The 25,154-nt window shown below is 36.0% G+C and overlaps 1 protein-coding gene across 6 annotated transcripts in view; it reads right to left on the bottom strand.

Annotated features, from left to right (window-relative positions):
* Window positions 1–25,154, bottom strand: part of NHSL1 (NHS like 1) — a 345,331-nt gene that overhangs the window by 222,543 nt on the left and 97,634 nt on the right. For 5 of the 6 annotated variants that reach the window (XM_074309691.1, XM_074309696.1, XM_074309692.1 and 2 more), the window contains 2 exons: window positions 19,786–19,952; window positions 18,309–18,862 (listed from right to left, as the gene is read on the bottom strand). In XM_074309691.1, coding sequence (XP_074165792.1) covers window positions 18,309–18,717 — 409 coding nt within the window. In that variant the 5' untranslated portion in view covers window positions 18,718–18,862; window positions 19,786–19,952. Of the gene's footprint in view, window positions 1–18,308; window positions 19,352–19,785; window positions 19,953–25,154 lie in introns of those variants that run through there. The other variant, XM_074309695.1, reaches the window with a different exon arrangement.

Here is a 25,154-nt window from a genome sequence, read left to right as displayed (position 1 = left end):
GCCTAGGGCACTAAGAAATGATACTAACTTACCCAAAGTAACACATCCAGTACATATAAGACACTTAATTTGATAGACCTCAATGAGACCTGGAAATGATTTACTACAGAGTCTACAAAATGACAAAAATCACCAAAATATAAAACCGAGCTAGAAACAATATTAGAAAAACATCTAATTCTGGGATTCTTAATCTTTTAAAGTGTTTTTGTCCCATTTGAACATTGGATGAAACCTATAAACTCTTCTCAGAATCATGTTTTTAAGTGCATAAAGTACATAGGATTATAAAGAAAACCAAATATATTGCAATACAATTAATATTTGAGAATAAGTTCATAGAACTGAAGTTAAAAATCACTAATCTAGTCTACTTTCCTCATTTTGGGGATCAAAGAGGTTTAATCATCTTGCCCAAGGTCATAAAGGGATTAAACAGTAGGATTGGGATATGAACCCAACACTCAAATTTTTAAAAGAAAAAGGCAAATGAAAACAAGATTAGAGCTGCTGGGATATGTTTCCCGTGATCAGTATTTATTCATTAAACTCCTACATATTCAGTACTAGACTATAATATGTGACATTCAAAAGTATAACCCTGAGACACTAAAATTTCAATTATCAAAAATTCAATCTTGCTCATAAAACCATTCTTACTAAGGCAGATACCTTACCATATCTACTGCTGATGAAAGTTATTGTCATCAAAGTCCTTGGTGCTGGAAAATTGTTCAACATCAAAAACTGATCTGATTTTTTTTATCAGCAAAGTGATATTAAAGGACAATCTTTATGATCTACTTTGTCTCTATACCCTAAGGATCAAGAGATCTTTAGTTCTGACTTGTAAGTGAAACCTTCCAAATGTACTGACTTCCCTATTAGAATGTGAGCCCTTTAAGAAAAAAGGCTGTCTTTTCTATATCCTTAGAACTTACTCCAGTGTTTTGTTCATATTCAATGCTTAATAAATGCTTCATTCATTTAGAAAAAGCAAATTTAAATATTTAACAAAGATTTATAATAACAAGTACTCAAATAAAATGGTTATCTCTCAGTTAATCAAAAAAAATTCCATTAAACTAGAATACCCCATTCCTTGAGCACCTGCATTAAAATAAACTTTTCTATCTAAAATTCAAGTTCAAGAAGTGAGTGCAAGGGATATTGTTGTAAAAAAATTACCCATGCATATGTTCTGTTAATAAAAAGTTATAATTATTTTTTAAAATTGTCTTGACATGTAATTAAAAATAATAAAATAGTGTTAAAGGTTTTTGTTTTTTAAGTAAATAAATTAAAAAACTGCAGTTCATTAAAGTAATTAGGACTAACTAATCCTTAATATAACATCTTAATTTGAATAACTATCCAGAAATTAAGTATTTAAAAGCCTGGAAATTATTTTATAACTGCTTTGACTTTATTTTATTAGTTGCTAATTTATTTGTAGACTGAATCCAAACATCAGCAGAAATTTATAGGGAATTTATGCCCATATTAATAATGAAAAAAAGATTACATTTAAAACAAAAGAAACATGGTGGCATAAGAGGACAATTCCTGCTATTGGGGAGTCTGAGGCTAGTGGATTATTTGAGTTCAAAAACTGCAAAGGGGAAGAAGGGAAAAGTCTTTGAGGCACTGGTAGTAAGTCTGGCACAAATATGGTCAAATATGGTGAACCTCCATTGGCAAAGGGCTGCAAGATTATCTAAGAAGAAGCAAACTGGTCTAGGTCAGAAAAACAGAGTAAGATAAAGAGTCTACACTGATGAGTACTAGAATTATATTAAAACTTCTCTAAAAATCAATACTGGGATCCATTAATGAATGATAGGTAAATTTTCAGCTTAGATGAGATAAAAGGGGAAAAAAGAAGAGAAGATTTAAACTGAAAGATAAACATGTTCTTTAAAAGGGGTAATGAAAAATAACTGCACAGTAGTAAACCCTATAACACACAAGTGACCTAATAATTTGCGTTTTGTAAAGTTTCTCTCAGATTGTTATTTGAATGCTTATATCCCATCTATTCAGCTCCACAGTATTCCATTTCTGTGCTGAAAGGTTGCATTTTGAGAACCAATTTATTTTCTTTAAAAAAAAAATCTAAAAGACAACAATCTACAATTTATCTATGATTTAGGATAATCATTTTTTGAGAAAAGCTACTTTTGTCCCTTCAAATGTTGGTCAGAATGAGATTAAATGAATTCTGATGGATAGGACTCTCTTCAACAACGAGATGATTCAAACCAGTTATAATTGTTCAGTGATGAAGAGAGCCATCTACACCCAGAGAGAGGAGTGTGGGAACTGAGTGTGGTTCACAACATAGCATTTTCATTCTTTTTGTTGTTGTTTGTTTGCATTTTATTTTGCTTCTCTTTTTTTTAACTGGTTTGATTTGATTTTTCTTGTGCAGCACGATAATTGTATAAATATGTATGCATATATTGAATTTAACATATATTTCTACCATGTTTAACATATATTGGACTACTTGCCATCTAGGGGAGGGCATGGGAGAAAAAGGGAAAAATTGGAACACAAGGTTTTGCAGGGGCTAATATTGAAGAACTATCCACGCATATGTTTTGAAAAATAAATAGCTTTAATTAAAAAAAAAAAATGTTGGTTAGAAACATTTAAAAGGCTGATTTGAGTACCAACTACAAAGAAAGCCCTAGAAAGAAAAGGCATATCCCCACCCATTAAGATACTCTATCAGCTGTTCTAGTCTTCTTAGTCTTCCTTTGTTTTTCTCATGTTACCATGAGATCAGCACATACAGTGGAAAGAACATGGACTTTGAAGCCAGAACCAAGCTCTTTCATGAGTTCTTCTTTAAAAAAAAACTTGTTTACCTGGGGGCAAATCACTTAACCTCTATATGTCTGTTTCTTAATATGTAAAATGAAAGGACTGGACAAGATAATCCCTAAAGTCTTCTAAATCCTTTGATATTTTACATTTAAGTTGTCCTTGGAAAAGGGGAAATCAGATAGAAAACTCTTTACCTTAAGTCCTAACAACTACAAAATAAATCTAGGAATTCTGTTACTCATACTGCTATGCTATCAGAACAGTCCTGATGCCAAATTTATTGGTAAAGCAAAAATTGATAGCAATATTTGTATTTTTAAACCAAGAACCTTACTCCCTACTTTTAATATTGTATACTAATTAAGAATTATTTGGCAAGTGTTTACTCTCTTAGACAGGAAGCAGAAGTTATTTAAGAGACTCTCTTGGGAACTCAATTTTTAGCAGATTCACTAGTTGGACAGGGAGCATAGGTTCACTGAAAATCCTCCAATAGGACCAGTATAAAGTCAAAACAGTCTGCCAAAGTTTTACTAACAAGTTTTGTTTTGTTTTTTCTTTTCTCTATTACTACTGACAAATGATGTATTTGCCACCTTGACTTAGTGGTTACAAGTGATAAGTCCAAAAAATAATGGCCCAGGGCCAGCTGTTTTACCAGTTGTTGGTATCTTCTCCTCAATACCAGAAGACAGGTAAACCTGCTTCTAGTAACAATTAGCTATCCCATTATTGTATGTTATCCTTCACTTAAGAGGTATGATTTTCTGAAGCAGAAAAGTCATTAGGCAATTATAGATAGCATATTATAATTTTACCTAACTGAATACTGCAGTAGGCTTGAGGGTGTTGTTCCTCCTACCAATACATTATTTGATTAAAAATAAGTTTTAATTGCCCTTATACTGATCTTACTTTTTAATTGATCTTATAAGCACAATATTTGTGCTATCATCAATTAGTCAATGAACATTAAGAATCTACCCTTTGTTAATTGCTGAGAAAATAAAACAAAAATGAAATGGTTCTTGTTTTCAAGGTCTCTAAATTCCATTGAGAAGGCAAGCCTATACATTGAAAGAGAGAGAATAAAAATGAAATAAACTGTAATGGAGGGGAGGCACTAGGACCTAGAGATGGAGTCAGATCAGGAAAGGCTTCCAAGTAGAATTGTATTTGAGTTGAGTTTTGAAGGAAACCAGAGGCTCCAAAAGGCAGAAGTGATAAGCGAGTAAATTCAAGCAAAAGAGGGAGAAGGGTAGCAAGAGTAAAGCCTCAGAGATAGGAAATAGAATGCCACAGGAGAGGAACAATAATGGCCAAGTTGGCTGGACTTTTAGTATAAAGGAAACAATATGTAATGATGCTAGAAAGGTAGGTTAGAAACAAGTTATAAAGGTTTTTAAAAGCCAAGATGACTGTGAAAGAAAGTATTAGCACCTAGCTGCCCCCTGCTCTTCTCTTCTCTACCCCCTCCCAAACACACACACACACACCTCTTCAACAAAGATCTAGAGAATGAACCAGACTAAACTGTGATCTGGAAAGCCAAGATAACACAGTACATTATTTTCCAGGGGTGTCTTACAGAGATAGAGAGATCTGCAGACCCTGGGGGGGGGGGGGGTAGTTTGAGGGTGCATTCCAAAACTTAGGGACTAAGAGAGAGCCAAGACAGGGAGGAGCAGAAAAAAAGATTTCAGGGCTCTAAGCACCTAAAGGGTACAATACAAATATCAACTGTTTTCCACTAGCCATTGTCAGGTCAGAGATAGAGGATGGCAAGGAAAGGTGGCTTTAACTCTGCACTAAGCATAGAACAAGTCCCAGGAAGTAAATACTGTGATCCCAATGAAATTGCTCAATGACCATATAAAACATTATTAGTTCCTCACTAGCAATAAGATGGTAAGGGAGCACATTATTTTTCCTCATTAGAAGGAAAAGGAGGAAATATTAGTTCCTATCCCCTAAACAACAATTTCCTCATTACTTAGAATGAGTTAACAGTTTATAGCTAATGAAAGTAGACTCTTCCATTATTAGAATAGTACTGAAATAGTAGAGAAGCAAGTTTTACTTATATTTCTGTTTTTTTCCCTTTGGTCAGAACTTAGGATTTCACTGATGTACTGAACTCCTTGGGGAAGAAATTCCCTCTCCTAATGCAGGTTGGCAATTGCTCTAAACTCTGCTGAAAAAATTGTCTGAATTACTGAGAGCTTAGTAGATTTGCACAGAAAAACAACCAGTAAATGTCAATAGGAAGACTTGAACCCATGTCTTCCTCATTCAAAGCTTCCTTCTCTTTCCAATTTGGCATGTACCTCTCCCATAATCAGAACTTGTATTTCTCAAACATATTGTTTGAAGTTGACTACATGGAACTTGTTTTCCCTTTTAAGCTAGGAATTACTGAAAGGTCATTCTAACTTCCTAAAACTTAGATTCACTATCCATCTTTTACCAAAAGAGCAAGAATAAAAGAGATAGTTGGAGATAACTTTACAATGCTGTCTTTTTTGAATCCTGCTGGGGCTTCCTATAAACAAACTCCATATGTTGCCAAAAACAGACAACAGACAATTGCCATTTTGGCATGAGTATGAGGGACAAGGAGGGAGAAAGTTTGTTTCTTAAAAGATAAAGAGGAAAACAGAACAAGTCAATCAATAACACACACACACACACACAAATATTTAGTGAGATACACTACTCAGCTAAATTAAACAACAGGCAAATCCAGATAACTATTACATTTTCATTTCAAGTAGTTGTTAACCTACATACATAGAATTGTCCTCTACATATAATGTATCCTCAAAACAAAAATACAAATTTGTAATAAACATAAAAATCTTTTTTTATTTATAACTATCATTAAAAGACAGGGGGAAGAGGAGAAACATTAGAAATCAAAGCAAGGATTTCATTTTCCTACAAGGAAAAGATGACTTCACAAAGGCTTTTTTCTTTGAATGTCAATAACAAATCAAACCTATTACTATACACTATAATTCATATGATGTTTTTGTTCTCAATTCATTACTATATACTTGGTAAAGAAGATTCCTGAAGAAAAATACATAGTTTTCCACATGATCCAAATAAGTCTAACTATCATAAAAGTATCCTGTAAGTGCTTTCATTCTTAAAACTATTTTATCAGTACATTTTGTGGCTTATTAACTAAGGGTCTCAAAAGGTTGGCTTTTTAAAAAAAAATTTACTTTCAAGTACATAAAATTTGTAGGAGATACCAGATAATCTGATGATTAGTACTTAAACCCAAGCATAATATTTTAATTACATTTAAATTTTTTTATATTAATTCAGGTTCAAGATCTGATCATGCAATAACAGTTATCAAAGATTAGGAAAAAATGAATGATTTTAATGACCACAATTGTCAGATTCCCTTGGCATTGCCATAACATTAACTCACATACTGAAAGTCACAATGGTAATAGTCAAGCCAGAGAATAAAAGTATGTCAAGTACATTATGGAGCAGAATGAAAGATTACTGTCCAACTAGGAATCAGTATTCTTCAGAATACTTCAGTCTGTCTGTCCTTATACAACACCAGAAACTTAATGTGAAATTCCTGCTGTTCAATAACCTTCCTTTACCTAATCTTCAGAGGAAGAAAGTCAGGACATCAACACAATTATGTTCAGATAAAAGGCAGTGAATTGACATTTTTTTGGCTCTCTAAAAAAATTAGTATTTTTGTCTTGTGTCTTATACTTACTTTTCTGTTCCCCTTTTCTCTCTTAAAACAATTTTAGGGTCTATTTGTTTTGTGAAACTTATGCATTAGGAATGTTATAACTAAAAACTATTATTATTACTAGAAATAATATCTAATAAAAATAATAATATAATAATAATAATTTACAGAGCACTTTATATAATTTATAAAGTACTTTGCATGCATGATTAGGACACTAATAAGTTATCTTCAGTTTTTAATTAATTTAAAGTTGAATTTAAGGATTCTCAATTTTTTGAAAAGCAAATTCCCTTTCTAAAAATCATATTTTGGATTTCACAATTATAAAGATGTATCATGCAAAGGATATATGAAAATAAAGCAACATTCAAAGGCCAGCTCTCTATCATTCATTTATTCTAGATGGCATGTCATCTATATGATCCAAACAATATAGACATTTGTTTTTTTCTTTCATAGTATTCTTATTTTTTATAGTAGATTCAACTAGATTGTTATCTAAATTAGTTTGCATAAATTAGCAAAATTGATGGCCTCCCTGGAATTTTTTTAAATTGGCATACATAGATCCCCAAGTGCTCATAAAACTTCATGTAAAAGAAAATTTGCTTAATTATATTTTAAATACATTATATCCTTTGAATATGGAAATGTTGATGCTTGTCCCATACATGAAGATAAAGGTAAAAAAAAAAATCTTTGAAATATCAAATTATATCCACTTAAGTCTTATTTTATATACTCAGAAATGCTTAAGACAAAATAACTACATATACCAACCATATCAGTTTCCAGCCATGCTAGCTTTAGTATATTAAAAGGAGATATGGAAAACAACGAATTTTAGTTAGAATTAATTCTCTCTGATGGATATTTGGATAGCAACTTGAACAGCATGAGGCATTCTCTGTATTGGGATGTAAAAGAATGTAACCTTGAATAAGCTGCCATTTGGAAAGCTATATAGCTGAACACAGTACCTGAACAGTGCTCAGATTCCAATATAATAAGGTTTTTGATCCATAGAAAAGGTCCTACTTAATTAAATTTCCTGAACTACACATAAGTATATTATAGAAACATTTTATCAAACATCTAATTTTAAAATCTCTCATTTTATTTTATTGCCAAGTGTTATAATCTAACTAGTCAGCTTCTACTCCACTGCAACCTGACACTTCCCTGTTTTGCTATCTATCTTACCACAGTGGCTATTCCAAATATTTTCATTTATTTGGAACAAAAGGTTTTGCAAGGGTCAATGTTGGAAAAAATTACCCATGCATATGCTTTGTAAATAAATAAATAAATGAATGAATGGAGAAAAAAATGAAATTATATATGAAAATATATAAACATGTATATATCTGGATTTATATGTATAAATACATGAACATGTATATTTATATACATATGATTTTTCAAAGTTATAATCTGTAGCGAGCTGTCGTCTCTAGAAGCTGCTGGATCGCTCTCTGGGAAGAGATCTGCTGTGTCTTCTACTCAAATCTCTCCGACAGATTCTTCTTCCTGTAAGGAACCGTTGTCTCCAGGCAGTAGCTGTTAACTCTTGTCCAAAGAAGTGACTTCCCTTCCTGCAGAGAGCCCCGTCAAGCCTGATGCAATTCAGAGTCTTCTCTCTTGAATCCTGGCTCTGAATCTCCTCCAGCTCTTATCCTTCTCCAGGCCGATCTGCTCTCTGCGCCCAGTGCTGTCTCTTTTTATCCTCCCAGAGAATGGGCGTGGGATAATGCAAGGGCTTCTGGGAAGAACCACCCCAGCCAATGAGCTTTCCCCCTCTATCAAGTCAACCTGAGTTCTCACCTTGTAATTGTCCAGAAAACCTCAGTTCTCACTTAGTAATCCTAACATGTTAGGATGTTAGGATTACTAAGTGAGAACTGAGGTTTTCTGGACAATTACAAGGTGAGAACTCAGGTTGACTTGATAGAGGGGGAAAGCTCATTGGCTGGGGTGGTTCTTCCCAGAAGCCCTTGCATTATCCCACGCCCATTCTCTGGGAGAATAAAAGAGGACTCTCAGAGATAGAAGAAGACTTTCTGCATTACATCAGGCCTGACGGAGCTCTCTGCAGGAAGGGAAGTCACTTCTTTGGACAAGAGTTAACAGCTACTGCCTGGAGACAACGGTTCCTTACAGGAAGAAGAATCTGTCGGAGAGATTTGAGTAGAAGACACAGCAGATCTCTTCCCAGAGAGCGATCCAGCAGCTTCTAGAGACGACAGCTCGCTACAATTGGCGCCCCACGTTGGGCGCCAATTGTAACGAGCTGTCGTCTCCAGAAGCTGCTGGATCGCTCTCTGGGAAGAGATCTGCTGTGTCTACTCAAATCTCTCCGTCAGATTCTTCTTCCTGTAGTGAACCGTTGTCTCCAGGCAGTTGCTGTTAACTCTTGTCCATAGAAGTGACTTCCCTTCCTGCAGAGAGCTCCGTCAGGCCTGATGTAATGCAGAAAGTCTTCTTCTATCTCTGAGAGTCCTCTTTTATTCTCCCAGAGAATGGGCGTGGGATAATGCAAGGGCTTCTGGGAAGAACCACCCCAGCCAATGAGCTTTCCCCCTCTATCAAGTCAACCTGAGTTCTCACCTTGTAATTGTCCAGAAAACCTCAGTTCTCACTTAGTAATCCTAACAATAATCCATCAAGGATGCAACAAACTAACTTTACCTTGAATCAAAGAACTCTGAGAGCACTGAAAGCTTGAGGCCACAAGTGTATCCCTAAGATCCTGGAATAACAAAACAATCTATACCCAAGAAAGCAACAACAGAATTAAACCAAAAATTTCCACAGATGTACAGCAAAGCCCAGTTCTGGCAAAGTTATGATACATATTACAAATTATAGATATATATATATAAATATATATATATATTAAAAAAAAAAATTCTTGCTTAAAAAAACTATTCACTACTGAAACAGAATCTGCTGAATCTAGATTGTTATGATCAAAGCACTGAAAGGTTCCCTTTTTCAACCTCTGACATATTCTCCCTAAAATGCCTCAGCATCAGTTTAAATTATTTGCCCAAAAAAAAAAAAAAAAAAAAAAAAAAAAAAATATATATATATATATATATATATATATATATATATATAATTTTTCAAACAAAGTTAAATAATGTTCTCAAAAAATTACTACTTAAAACTAGTTTCCATCAAACTTTTAAGTCAGTGAGTGTTTAAATGTGCTGTCTACATTACAGAGAAACTATGTGGCTGAGACATGGTCCCCTCTGGCCTTGGCTCCAGAAAAAACTCACTCAAAAGCAGTTGCTCTCTCTCAGAAGTTCAACTTCTTAGGAAAAAAAAATCACATTGCAATATATACCTAGAAGTTTACACTGCATAAGAAAACAAGCTGCAAACCAGTTATTGGATCACCAGCACCAACCTAGTATATGCTTCAAATTGCAAAAAGTAAATAAAATCAAGAGACTATCACTAAACTAATTCTTCTAAAACAGAGGTTCTTAAGTATTTTGTCATAGATCCCCTTTGGAAGTATGGTATGGAAGTAGATCCCCTTTAGAATCATATTTTGTTAATTACATTCATAACTAGAGGAAACGCTAAATTGCAATTATACATTAATGAGAATAAAGATTTATTTTTCCTAAGTTCGCAAATCCACTAAATTCCCAGAGGAATCTTGCTAAAACAAGCGAAAACAATATCCAGTGAAGCACCTACTAAGAGCAAGAAACATTCTAAGATAAAAACCTTTAACATAAATTTTCCTTAAATCCAAAGTACCCTGAGAAAACACTGTATTTTGCCAAAATGTTCTGTTTCCTACCTTCAAAGACAGTGAGCTAGTAAAAGAATTCTCAATCACTATCTAGTTTCTCTTTCTGTTCTATTCGGGTTTTTTTTTTAATGTTGTTACCTTGAAAACAACTACTCTCAATAAAAAAAAAAAAGTTTGACTTGACCTTCAACATAGGGCCAAATTAGATAACTCCTAAACAATCAGTCACTTAAACATTAATCTGTAGGCCATAATAAGTGTTTGGGAACCATGCAATTTTCCTAAGTCAAATGGAAATATTTTAAATGCTTAGACACTGGCAACAGTTAGTGGATTTGTGTTTTGATATAAATATATATACTCCTAATTCAGAGGTAATTTTCCTTTGTATGGTGGAAAGAGTACTGGACTGGAATTCAGGAGAACTAAGCTGTAGTCAAAGTTCTCCTATTAACTAACTGTGATTCTGAGCAAGTCAATTCATTGTTGGGATTCTCCTTCTCCTCATCTGACATTTCTATAGTACTTTAGAGTTTGCAAAACACTTTTTGGTCATTATCTCATTAATCCTTATCACAACTCTATAAGACAAATACTGAAGGGATTATGATTTCCATTTAACAAATGAGGAAACAGAAGCTTTGAGCTGGTATCCAAAATGAAGGAATGATTTCTAAAGTTTCATTCAATTTTTTCATTTTATGGTTCTTTTCTGACCTCCTTTACCAATTTGAATTGATTACCAACTTCCCCTAAAATGAAGATGACACATTTAAGCACATTCTTTTGTTCATAATACTGCCGTCACTTAAAAACAATGATGACATGATGACAAAGAAACTATGTCTATATTTAATGATAAACAGGTGTACTGTTTCTAAAGGTTTGGTTTCTTTGGAGAATAGAATTTAAATAGTGCTGTTCATTTGATGTGGAAGTAGAAGTCCTAAGTGGAAGAATACTGTGAACTCAAGGTGAAATGTCCAGTAAGGATTTGTGGTAAACTATGTACCCATACACTTACTCCTTCCCCTTCCCCTCACTTCTAAAAATAGAGAAATCCTATTAGTAAAAGTCTAACTTAGCAAGCATTTAGCTTTTACCACATAAAAATTCTGCAACTAGTTACAGAATTATAATTATCTGTTTTTATCTTCTAACTTTGTATGTAAAGAAGACCCAAGGTGCTTAAATTACTTGCCTAAAATCAAACAGCTAATTAAGCAGGAGAAAAAGAGCTAAAACCCAGAGTTTAACTTCAAAAGTCTTTCCCCTAAATTCTGTTGTTTCCCTACTCCATACTCTCATTTAAAAAAAAAAAAAAACCTCATTTACCTTATGCTATAGTGAAAATTCAGCTTTTATTTTTAGTTTAGAAGACATAAAATAAAATTAGTTAATTCTTTCATTATTAGCTACATCTTGGGAGATAAAAATCATATAAAAAATAAATCTATAGTAGATATGGATCCACACATATGTATATGCACATGTATACGGATATATGTGTATGTATACATATCTATGTATCTCACACATCTATAAACATACACATTATAAACATTTATGTAAACAATATATTCATATACACATATATACATAACAAAGTGAGCAAGGTATATTGGAAAGATGGTTAGAGACAGCCAAGAAGATAGGGTTTTATTCTGAAGAACAATTTGGAACTATGCCCAAAGAACCATCTAATTGTACAAACCCTTTGATCCAGCAGTGTCTTTCTAGGTCTACATCCCAAAGAGATCATAAAAAAGGGGAAAGGACACACTGGCAAAAATGTTTTTGTAGCAGCACTTTTTGTAAAGGCAAGGAACTAGAAACTGAGTGGATGCCTATCAGTTGAGGAAGGACTAAATAAATTATGGCATATGAATGTTATGGAATATTATTGCTCTAAAAGAAACAATCAACAGGCAAATTTCAGAAAGGCCTGGAGAGATTTACTGATGCTAAGTGAAGTGAATAGAACCAACAGAACATTGTTCACAGCAATAACAAGATTTTGTCATAATCAAATGTGATAGACTTGGCTCTTTTCAACAATGAGGTGAGTTAGACCAATTCCAAGAGACTTGTGATGGAGAGCCATCTGCATCCAGAGAATATTATGAGGACTGAAAGTGGATCACAACATAGTATTTTCACTTTTTTAATTGTTTGCTTCTTTTTTTCTTTCTCATTTTTTTCCCTTTGATCTGATTTTTCTTGTGCAGCACAACAAATGTGGAAACATGTTTAGAAGATTTGCACGTTTAACTTATATTAAATTGCTTACTGTCTAGGATAGGCAAGAGGTGGAAAGGGAAAGAGAAAAATCTAGAACACAAGATTTTGCAAGGATAAATGTTGAAAACTATTTTTGTGTGTATTTTGAAAAATAAAAAGCTATCATTACAAAAATAAAAAACATCCTACTGCATACAATAAAAGTTTACAGTTTCATGGACAAAAAATATGGTTTCAGGATTGCTTTTGACCCATACTGGCTATGTTATCCTGGGCAAGCCACTGAACCTCTTAGTCCCTATGCAACTCTCTAAAACTATTAGTCCAGAGCAAATGCTGATTCTTATTGGTAAAAAGAAGTTCCTTAACTGAACTCCACCATACTAGTGAAAATTTGCCTAGGATATCTAGACAATGCATGTGGATATACACATGCTATATGTTCACTACTTATATATTTCATACTAGAAAACACTATCTAAACAGTAGCCCCTAGTGGTTTGGCTAATCCCTATCTTTTGTTGGAATGAAAGAACCATATTCCTATGGATATTTGGCCCTTCCTGCAAATTTTTTCCAGACCTAAGATTGGTCAATTTAAAACAAGGTTATTCTGAAAAACTATGGAGGTTATGTACACATAAATGTACATATTATGAAAAACCGAAAATAAATTTTGCCAATTTATTTTGAAAACTTCCTAGAGATTGAAGGGGAAACATAATGCCACATTATACAGTTATACACATTATCCAGTATACTTTAAGTATACTGTCTGCTACTTTTCATGAACCAATACTAAAAAAAGCTAATAATCTACCACTTTTTTTGGTCTCCTTTATTAGTATAGTGTATGAGGAATAATTTTACAAAGTAAGTAATGTACTTTAAAACCCATTAAGTTGCATACACAATCTTTAACAATTATACTCTCTCAGGTTAAAAGCTTAATTATCTTTTAGATGAAGGATATGCTAGCAGTGCTTTTTTCTCCTCAGGCTTCCTTTCATCACCTCCCTAGCTGGATAGGACTTTTATTTTGTCCCACAAGTAGCCAAGTTTATTCCTAATTCCTGCAGAGTAGACATCATAGCACAGGATTTAGAATTGGAAGGAACCTTAGAGACCATTTAGGCTAAATTCCTCATTTTTAGACATGATAAAATTGAAGTATTTTCATCCAGACCTCTTTTTACTTGTCACTACTTCTAATAAGGCTTAATTTTGTTGATAAAGCTAAAGAGGTTTTTGGCTGAAGTTGAAGAGAATGCACAAAATAGCAGATTAAAAATTCAACATTAGAATGATGAAAAAGATTTACCTTTTTTATCCATCTAGCCCAACACCTTCATTTTACAGATGAGAAAACTCAGATTAAGGGAATGCATCTGAGGTGAAGATTTGAACAGATCTTCCACCTTCAGAGTTGGTACTTTTTTCACTATAAAATAGTGCCTCCTAATTGTTTTTGACTTAAGTTATTTTATCTAGCTGACTTTTGGGGAAACATATTATTAACTCTTTTAAAATTTCTGTAGTTACAGTTCTTGACATAACATTAACAACACCAAAAATAAGATATCCTCATTCTCAATAACTAAGCATAAATTAAGTTCTTACTATGTATCAGGCATTCAAAAGCCAGAAATTTAGTCCTAGTGGCAACTTAAAATATTTAAGCATATTACAAACCTTGGAGTGTTAAATAAGTGCTAGCTTTTATTATCTATTAAGATACTACAATCTACATCAATGAATATATACATCAATTAAATGATGGATCTTTGAAGTACAGTACAAAAAAAAAAATAGTTTTCTAACTATAGAGTTCTAAGAAATGCCTACTATAGTGAAAATCAGTATTCCAATATGCAGAATATGATTTAAACTCCCACAAGGTAGAGTCTTGTCAACAATAAAAGTATCCTAGTTTTGTGTTAAAAGAAATACTGATGGGCTTCCTTTCCTCTTTTTTGGTAGTTGTCAAAAAGAGCTTATTTGTTTTTGCTGTTGTTCAGTAGTGTCCGACTTTTCATGACCTCATTTGGGGTTTTCTTGGCAAAGATATTTAAGTGGTTTACCATTTCCATCTCCAGCTCATTTTACAGATGAAAAAACTTAGGCAAAAAAGGTAAAGTGATGTTCCCAGGGTCACACATACCTAATAAGTAGCTGAGGCCAGATTTTAACTCAGAGTCTTCCTGGCATTCTAACCACTGCACCACTTAGCTGTGCCAGTTTACATACTGTTCAGGCTTTTTGCTGCCTGCCTGCTTTTGGCCAATAAATTCCCCAGAAGCTGGGGTGAGAAGATTGAAATTCAAATAAATGTTGTTGCTTCTTAGAAGTTCACTTTAATCTCAGAGGAACCTGAGAAGATTTGAATGAACTGATGCAGAGTAAAGTCAGCAAAATTAGTATAACAATTTATTCTACAACATCAACCTTATGAAAACAGAAAAATTTGAAAGACTTACGAATTTTTATAAATACTGAAACTGACCATGAATCCAGAGGACTGATGTTAAAGAATGCTATCTCTCTCCTGACATTAGTGATGAGTTAATATAAAGAGAGATGCAATAGCCAATATGGCAATCTGTTTTGCTTAACTGCTACAATAATTTTGCTTCTTTTTTTTTCAGGAAGAGTAGGAGAAAAAATGCTTTATAACTGAAAAAATTTTTTAACTTTTCTTTAAAGGTTTATCTAATAAGAAAGAGGCAATTAATAATTAACTGTGGTTTTTTACTTTGGGGAGATTTTATTTTTATTCTCCCTGTATCATTATATAAATAAATGGTATTATTTAAAATCTTTCCAAAAGAAAGTAATAGTTACACAAGGAGACTAAAGAAAATGTGACATTGGCATAAAAAAAAAAGATAAGAAAATATTAATTCTTCTATAGTAACAGAGACAACTATTACTTTACTTTGAATTTGCTTCTCTGGTTTCAACTCCATGGATAAAATGTCCCTTCTATATTGATACCACCTAACTTAGCCTCCTCTCTGTGGTTTGGAGGGATGGAAGATGAAATACCAGACTACTCCCACAGAATTCTTTTATAGAGGGCAGAAATTGCAGTTCCGATCACTCTACTTTGCATCTACACCTCTAGTTGATTTCAATTTTGCCCAATAAGATGCTCCCAGGTGCCCCCATCATCTTCCTTCTCTAGGCTTTTCAGCCTCCTTTTGTGTGTTGTCTCACCCATTACATTGTAAATTCTTAAAGGGTAGGGACTTAAAGATAAAGGGATTGTATCCTCAGTGGTTTGCACTGTGCCTAACTCATAGGAGGTGCTTAATAAATGTTTGCTGAATTCATTCAATTAAAATATGTGCCTGTATGTGTATAGACATTCACCTAAATGTGCATTTAAAGAATTTTAACAAATGCTGACTGAGTGCAGTTAATTCACAAAGGCTATGAATACTGCCTTTTTAACAGATTAAGGAAGCAAACATCACAAATTATTTAATAAATTAATATGTATTTCTTGGCTAAAAGTCAACCATAAAATCTACAAGAAAATAAAGCATCAGGTGAGATCTAAAGATCACCAAGACAAAAATTCATAGCAGGGAAGAACAAATAAGCAAATTACCCAAATGTACTTCTGTTTTCAGGATTTAAATTATGTTTGTTTAAATTCTTGTTTAATCAGGATAAAATTTCATGATCCAGGATTTCTGGTATGAAATAACTTCAGAAATTTAAAAATACTTGTGGAAATTGAATAATTTTAATTTACTATATTTTAAATACAATCTTTTTACTCATTTTGGGAATTCAAATGTAAAAAGAAAGGTATCACATGAATTTGTCCCTTCCCCCTTTCTAAAATTGTTATTTTGCCAGCAAAAGCATAGGTGCAAAGGGGGCAAAGAAAAGGAGGCACACCTCAGCATATAATTAAACTAGCAAAAGATTCTACTATCTGGAAATGTTCTTTAATACCAAAAGTAGGCTTCTGTGATTTAGCTCACCTAATAGTTTACCAAATGTGTAAATTCTAATTGATATACACATCGCCCCAGAAAAGAGCAAGCAAAAAGCAGTGTTAAATGTAATAATGGAAGAATATCCTGCATCCACATTCATGAGCACTTTTTCATTCTTAAAGGAGAACTTCTTCAAGTACTTATACTAAAGGGTAAGAAAGAGATTTAGCACAAGTTTTTCCCTGCAAAATAAAGAATTATTCATAAAGACACATCACCATACTGATCAAAGGTTTTCCAGCTGTATTTGACAATTACCTTATATTATTACAAAGAGGGAAAATGATGCACCATAGAAACCTATCTCATGGGTACTATACTATTTATGTGTGAAGATTTCAAGTGTAATTATATAGCTTTTGTACTCTAGTGCAATTTTTTTAAGTTCTCTAATTATCTTCAAATAATATTCAAAAGAAAAAGGATGTTAAAACAAAGTTGGAACCAATCTTGGTTCTAGAGATAGAGGTAGAGAAATGATCCTGCATTCTTAATTTTTTATATAAACTCATTCTACTAGAAATAGTATTTTACATAGGCTCTTTGAGGTTCCCCTCTAAAAAATATGACACTGATTCTAAGAAGAGCAAGAGTAATATACAGTAAAGACTTCTTTCTTCCCTTCTCTTCTAGGCTACCCACCCAAGATACTTCTAGTTATACTAGCATTATGGCAAAGTCCAAAATGGAAAAAAGAAACACACATAACACATACACCCCACTGAAAGTTTCATAGCCCTGAGCCAGCAGGAAATTCCAATTGCTTCATGCGAAAGAGTCCATGGAGCTGCTGAAATGAAATGTGATGTTTAGAGAGATCACCATGTCATGATACAAACTTGATTTTCAGGGCTGAAAAGAGGTCAGGAAGGGAATATGAATGAGATTTCAGGAGGTGAGTTCAAGGTCAGGGACTTATGAATCACAAAGAATTGGTAGATCTTGGATTTACAATCTATAATACTTATAGCTAGGCAATGCCTAAAAAGTTTTAAAGTTTAACACCAAGTGTGGAAAAATAACAGTAAATGCACTTTGATTTACAAGTAAGGGAGTGTGGTATACTTCTAAAGGAGAAAGGGGGGGAGGAGGGTGAGAGGGGAAGGAGAATAGTTACAAACAATTTGAAATCCCCAGAGATTTTTACAAGGAACAACACAATCAGAGAGGCCACCTTCAAGAAGTCCTTCTGGAAATACATCCCACCCTCTCTTCCTCTTCTACCTGGCCAGGCAGGTTTCCGTGCGCCCTTCCTTTGAGCCCTTCCTCAGACCTGACTCAACTCCCCGCTGTTTACGATGCCCCAAGTGTCTACCTGCCTCAATCTCCCACGCAGACAGACGCGAAGAATGGGGCTACGAGGAAGAAAACCCGATTCCCACACGCGGTTCACCCACATGCACTTACACCAAAACAAAACAAAGCAAAACAAAAGTTCAAATGCAAACTCGATCTTTCCGAAAACGCTAATCGGAGAAGATAAGGGGATCACATGAGGCTAACACCTGTCTGCCAACTGTCTCCCAGTATTTTGCCACTGCTTACTGGAAATCCTTACTCCTCTCCAGAATTCAAATCTGAGCTTCCAAAGCGGAACCTCTGCCGGACACCGGCAGGGGGCAGGAGGGAGCAGGGCTCAGCTCGGACTCCACTTTCCCAACCAAGCTTTCCCCACCCCCTCCCCCAAACTGAGCAGAGAGCACCAGAAGAAACTTACGGATTAATACTTTGCGGTGGTCCAGCCTCCCGGCCGCGGCTTGTAAAGCGTCTAGCCTGCTGTGGAGACTGGCGGCCCGGCGACCCAGAGCAACCGCCTGTCCCTCTATCTCGGCGAAGATGTCCCCCGCGCAACGGGAGAGGTCGGAGAGCTGCCAGAGCAGGAAAACCAGGGAGTGAGCGCTGACCTGCTCCAGAGAAGTGAAAAGCAGCCCCCCGGCCACAACCCCGGCGCCTTCGGCCGTCGCGGGTCCTCCTGCAACGCCAGTCAACAGCTGCGGCGCCCGCCCCGACTCCCCCGGCCCGGGGTTGCTTCCGCATCTTCCGGAGACCCCGGCCGCCTCTTCCCCGGCAGATTCGTCCAGCCGGCACATCTTCACGGGCTCCACAGTCCTCTTGTGAAAAGGCATGGCTTGTGCGGGCTTTCCTCTCTCCGCCCTCGTCCTGCGTCGGTCTGGCTGGCTGCTGCCCGCCTGCCGGTCCGAGGAGGGGGTGCGATCAAAAGCCTTTAGCCGGTCCCTCTTCTACAGTCTTCATCCAACACAAAGAAAAATCCTGGACAGCGGGGTGGAGGGGGAAGGAAAAAGGGCTCTGGCTCCTGTCCGGGCTGAAGGGAGGGAGGGAGGGAAGGAAGGAAGGAAGGAGCGAGGGGAGGGGGATGTTGAAGGGGCGGTGAGGGGCTCGCCCTGCCTGGGCTCAGCCGGTGTCTGTAGCGGAGGGAGTCCGGGGGAACCCGGGGCAGAGGTTCATGTGGGTCGGAGCAGCCGCTTCCCAGGAGGTCCCGGGAAATGGGAGGCGGCGTTCCCAGCCGGAGGAGGGGGCATTCCCCGGCCCGTCAGTCCCGGGAGAGAAAGTTGGAAGGGAGAGAGGGAGATGTCGGGGAGGAGGAGCCGCGGGAGGTTAGGCGAGGCGCTCAGCGGGGAGCCTCAGCGGAGTCCCGCTGAAGTTTGCAAGGAGGCAGGAAAGAGCCGGAGTCGCCTTCCCTCCCTCCCGATTGGAGAGGGAGGAGGAAGCAGGGGGAAGTGCCGCCGACACCGCGGCCGCTGAGAGGGGGCGGAAAAAAAGCAAAAGAAAGAAAGGGGAGGAGAAAAGGGCCCAGCGTAACAACCACCTGCGGCTCCCACCGCCGCCGCCGCACCCATTCCTGCGCCAGCCCGCCGGGGAAAAGGTAGCTAGCTCTCAGTTGGCTTTCTCTCCCCACTCCCCATCTTAACACGATTTCCACACACACCCCCACTTTCACCTTTCTCGGGGTACCGTGGCCGTGGCTCTAAAGGTAGTTTTTTTTTTTCCCCTTCCCACCCTTCGCTTTCTTATGTCCCTTTACAGTCTTGGTCTCACCCTTTACCTCCTAGTTCCCCCTCTCCTGTTGGATGGGCTGACTGGGAAAAGGGGTGGAGCGGGGGCAGTTTGCTGTGGGGGAGGGATCCCAGAGAGTTCCCGGGACTGTCTGGGCTCACCCACAGCCAGCTCCTCACCTGCAGACTCCGAGAACCTCCCGATGCTGAGTCAGTAGCCTGGCACCTTGCAGCGCCTTGCCTCTGGGGGAACCCCTATTAGTTAAGTCTCCTCGGCTTCTTTCTTGTTCATGCTATTTTCCCATGCTTTGTAAAGGATAGACAGGCATGGATTCCTCTGGATATTCCTAAGGAGTTGAGGAAGAATGCTTTAAAACAATACTAACTACCAAAAGTAACTTGACAGCCCCCCTTCCCTGAGGTTAGACAATCTCGGACTCCGGCTCCCACTTGAAGGGAAACCCAAAGAATTTTCTTTTTCAGGAGACTGTCGGTAGCTACCATCCTAGAATGAATGAAATCGAGCCAGCCCTCACTCTCCGTGGTCTAAGTTGCTGTGGCTCACAGGAGACTTTTGGCTGAAATGTGTGAAATCGAGATTTTTCCAGGCATCAGAATTTTCAGCTTAAAAAAAAGTTATAAGAGGCTTCAAAGGAACATATGACTATTAGACATGATTTGTAGAACCTTGTAAAGGTTTTAGCCTTGTACTGATGAGAATGTGGTCATGGGGCGCTATGTAGTCATCTTCATCCCACTAACTCAAACCTTCTGGCCAGAAGTATTTGAGGGGGCTGAGTACAATATCCTGGAGCTGAAATCCCACTGGCCTCATCGCTATGTTTGCTCAGAAAAGGAATCTTACTTCTTTGGTTTCCGCCCCACAAATGACCCTCATTACACTGCCTTTATTTTGCAGTTTGGGAATCAATCTCTCATAGTTGTGCTGAATGTGCTGAAGCTCCTTCCTTTCCACTGGGAATTAAACCTGGTTGATGGACTTAATGATACAATTAGGGATTACCAGTCTAAGACTATCTATTGAGAAGAATTACACCTTCTTTAGTAGACATTTTCAGATGTCAGCTTAGTACAGTGAGAAAAGCACTAACCTGGAATCAGGAGGCCTCCTCCCTCTCCAATCTGGGTTCTGACAACTTTTCTAGTAATTACAGACAAGTGACTTCATTTATCTGAAGCTGTTTCCTCATTTATAAAGTGAGAATAATAATATTTGCTCTATCTCTCAGGCTATTAAGAGGAAAGTTTGTTATGTGCCTTTTAAAGTGATATCACTACTGAGAGTAGCATTCTGTAATAATCCCTGCCTAACCATGGGGGGGAAATGAGATAATGTATGAAAATACTTTGAATATTGTAAAACATTATATAAATAAGGGGTTACTGTTTAGTTATAAAAATTGAAAGATGCTGTTAAATTAAGCACAATATGCACAAATATAATTCATCAGGCTTAGTTCCTATGTCAGCATTCAAAATAACAATGTAAAATAGGTAAAGGACAGCCTTTATTTTACCCCACAAGAAATTCAGAAAACATACAAAATACTCTCAGAAACCCATAAACAATAGTTAAAACTCTTGTCTCTCTGGTAAATTCCACCTTTTCCCCAGGGAAGGTAGGTCTCCAGATTCAAAACACGACCCTATGGGTTGGGCTTCCCTTGGAAGGGAAATTAAATTGGAGTTTACTAGAGAAAAAACCCCCCTACACATTCATTCTAAGGAGTCTCACTCTCAGTCCAGAAATGTGCCTGTGCATATGTGTGCCTTCAGCTTTATGGTACTGAAATGAAATGAACCTAAAGTCTCAGAAAAAGCAATCTCCTTCCAGGTGAATGGGTCTAAATAATTCATAAGTAATAATGAACAATATTAAGGCAGCTAGAAAGCTCAGTGGCACTGAGCCTGGAGTTAGGAAGGCAGGAGTTCAAATTTGGCCTCTGACATTCTCCAGTTGTGTGACTTTGCAATCTGTTTCATCTCTGAATAAGAAAATAGCAAAATTTTACTAAGAAAACCTTATCAACAGAATTGGCATATAAGGTCACAGAGTCAGACTTTACCAGATAATAACAAAATCAAGATCTTTTGCTTCCCCATCAGTGCCTCCAGAGGATCTTGCACATAGTCTTCAATCCGGAGGCAAAAAACTTTCACCACTGCAACTAAGTGGCACTGTGGATAGAACACAGGACCTAGATTCAGGAAAATCTAAATTCAAATAGGATCATAGACACTGGCTGTGTGACTTTGGGCAAGTCATTTAATCTCTGCCTCAGTTTTCTCATTTGTAAAATGGATAAATTTTAACACTTTTTCCCCCAGAGTTTGAGAATAAAAATAAGTGAATATTTGTGAAATGTTTTCCAAACCTCAAAGTTCTATATTGCTATTATTATTTCAACTCAACAATTATTGAGTGTCTACATGAATGCTATGAATAGATACAAAGACAAAAAGAACAAATTAGCTCTTTCCCTTAAGACCTTTACATTTTATTGTGAGGATAATAGCATGTAGGTAAGAATTAAGTATATACAAAGTAACTTTAAAAGAGAGAAAGAACAATTTGGGGAAAGAAGAAAGGTCTTAATCAGTTAGCTGAACTGTGCTTGAAGAAAACTAATGAATTGAGGCAGAGGTGAGTAGATAGTATGTTGCACATGAGATATGCAAAAACACAGATGTGGAAGACAGGGTTGTCATGTTTGTTAAGTAGCATGTGAGCAGTTAGGTTGGAGAAGAGCGGGCATTAAGGGAATAATATTAAGTCAGATTGGAGAAAAAAGAGTCTTCAAAGTATTATCCAGGTAATTTTTTATAAATAGATCTCTTTCTCTAATACTAATTAATAATCAGAAGTTAAGGCAACAATGTCAGAACTTTTACTCCCATTTCAACACACATACACACACACACACACACACACCCGCAAAAAAAAAAAAAAAAAAAAAAAAAAAAAAAAGGTCTGTAGCATTCAAAAGTTATTTTGGTGTCAAAAATATGCCTCACACTTTATATTCCTTGATCTCAGAGGCATATAAGCAAAAGTAAGGGAATCATATGAAGCAACAGTTTCCAAACGCTACAGCAAAGAGATTGGTTAAATTAAGAAAGATATTAGCATGCCATAAATACTGGAGGACATAGCACTGTACAAATTACCCTCAGCAAGTGGTTTGGCCCAATTCCATATGCCTACTAATCTCTGTTCAATAGTCACCAAAACCTGCAAAAGAATGAAATATGGCATTGAGGCCCTCTGACAGATTTGTGTATGAAATCTTGTACATTTCCTGCCTTCATTCTTTAAGGCTTGACCTTAAACCTTGTGAAGAAAGTATGGTATAGTGAATCAGGGAACATAGGTTCAAATCCTCCCTCTAGGACTTATTATCTAAATGGTCAAGTAATATAATCTAAGATTCATTTTCCTCATTCCTAGATAAAATAAAATTAAAGGTGTAGACCAGATAATATCTAAAATCCTTTTCAACTGCAAAATGATGATGCTGTCAGCCTATGATCCTACAAATGGAGAGGGGGGAATTGAAGAAGACATTGAACTCCAACTTTCTATGCTCAAGGCACACCTCTCCTGCATGACTACTGCTGCCACCTTTCTTCTCCCTCACCTCATAAACTCAGCAAGTGGTTTGGCCCAATTCCATATGCCTACTAATCTCTGTTCAATAGTCACCAAAACCTGCAAAAGAATGAAATATGGCATTGAGGCTCTTTGACAGATTTGTGTATGAAATCTTGTACATTTCTTGCCTTCATTCTTTAAGGCTTGACCTTAAACCTCCAGGCCTCTTTATTCACATCAATTTACTGAACAGAGAAAGGTAAAGTGAAATTCTATTGAATTAATCAGTTGAGCATCAAAAAAGGAAATTTCAAAATGAAAGTTGTAAAAGTTCATAAATTTTGAGATTTTTCCAAGGATAAATGAAAAATTAAGTGGTTGTCAATTAAAGTACAAAATGTCTTGCTCCCTTTTGCTATTCAATTCTACCATCTTTTAGAGAAATAATAATTTCATAAATGATAAAATTTTAATCAAGACAAAAAACAAAAGACTTATGAGAGTCTAGTTACAAAAGATGTAATAGTTACAAAGTTATTAAGGGATATTAATATAAAGTAAAATTCTACTCATGGAATATAGCCATTGTTTTGATTGGGACTGGGGCTTCCAAACAATATGAATTCTATCATAGTGACTTAAATTTGTGTTGTTTTTGCAAACAAGTTAATCAATATCTAATGATTACTATACACATAACATTCAAATAGAAATGTTACTTCAGATTACAAATGAATAATGGCAAAGTGATTTGTTTATAACCAATGCAATATTGTTTTCCCTTCCTTCCCCCAGTTCTCAATGATCCAATGGAACCTAGAGAATGAATACAAGAGAATTCGTAGATTTACCATAGATTCCTCATTCTTCACTTCCTATCTTAGATACAGTTACTGACACTCTGAAGTGGTCTAGTGACAAAATGATAGACTTGACATTATTAAGACCTGTGCTCAGATACTGCTTAAATACTTAAATAACTCTATATTACTCAGTAAGTTATTTATTCCTCTGGTCTTAGTTTCCTCATCATTTAAATGAGGGGTTTGGACTTAATGACTTTCAATTTTCCTTTCAACACACTTTCACAATACTATGACCCTAATGTTTCAATGAAGATTTTTGAAATTTAAGAGAGATAATTCAAGGAAAATTGTTCTTTTGACTTCAAAATAATAATTTAAAAATATTCTATTAGCTAATGTAATTCATCAATTTTTAAGAAAGATCATCAGGCTACCACCAATGAGATTGAAGGCAAGAGAGGGAAGAGAAAGGTTTCATATATACCAAAATATTCATAATAGTACTTTCCATGGTAGCAAAAAAGTATAAAGTAGGAGCCCATTAATTAGGAAATGGCAAAATAAATCATGGTATTGTGAATGTAATGGAATATAATTGTGTAGTAAAAACTAACAAATATGAAAAATTCAAAGAAGCATAGGAAGAGGAGATGAACTGATAATGGAGTGAAGCAAGCTGAACCAAAAGAATAATACACATGACTCTCTTGATAATTCAAATGAAAGAATACTAAAAGGAAGCAGGACTCCACATAAGTATAAAGGCTGGTCCTGGTCCCAGAGAACCAATAATGAAACACACTTTTGTTTTCTTGGGAGAGAAATGGGGAATTTCAAAGAGAAGGCATTACTTATATTGTAAGATAAAGTCACTATATTATCTGTTTTTGTGAAACAAACTTTTTTTTAATGGGAAGATTCAATGCTAGGGAGATGGAATACTATATGTGATATAAAATAACCATGACATAGAAGCAAAAAGTGTAATCCCAACCCTAACCCTAAATGCATTCTTGAATTCCAACCTCTGCTTCCAGTCTGACATTCCAAGTACCAAACCTCAGACCTTGAGCTTCTGATTGGTGGAGCACTCATAATTTCTCATTATTCCCCAATCATTTTCATGCTAT

The sequence above is a fragment of the Sminthopsis crassicaudata genome, chromosome 4 (assembly GCF_048593235.1).
Source record: "Sminthopsis crassicaudata isolate SCR6 chromosome 4, ASM4859323v1, whole genome shotgun sequence".
NCBI lineage: Eukaryota > Metazoa > Chordata > Mammalia > Dasyuromorphia > Dasyuridae > Sminthopsis > Sminthopsis crassicaudata.
Note: the sequence above shows the minus strand (reverse complement) of the source record. Positions and strands in the feature narration are given on the sequence as shown.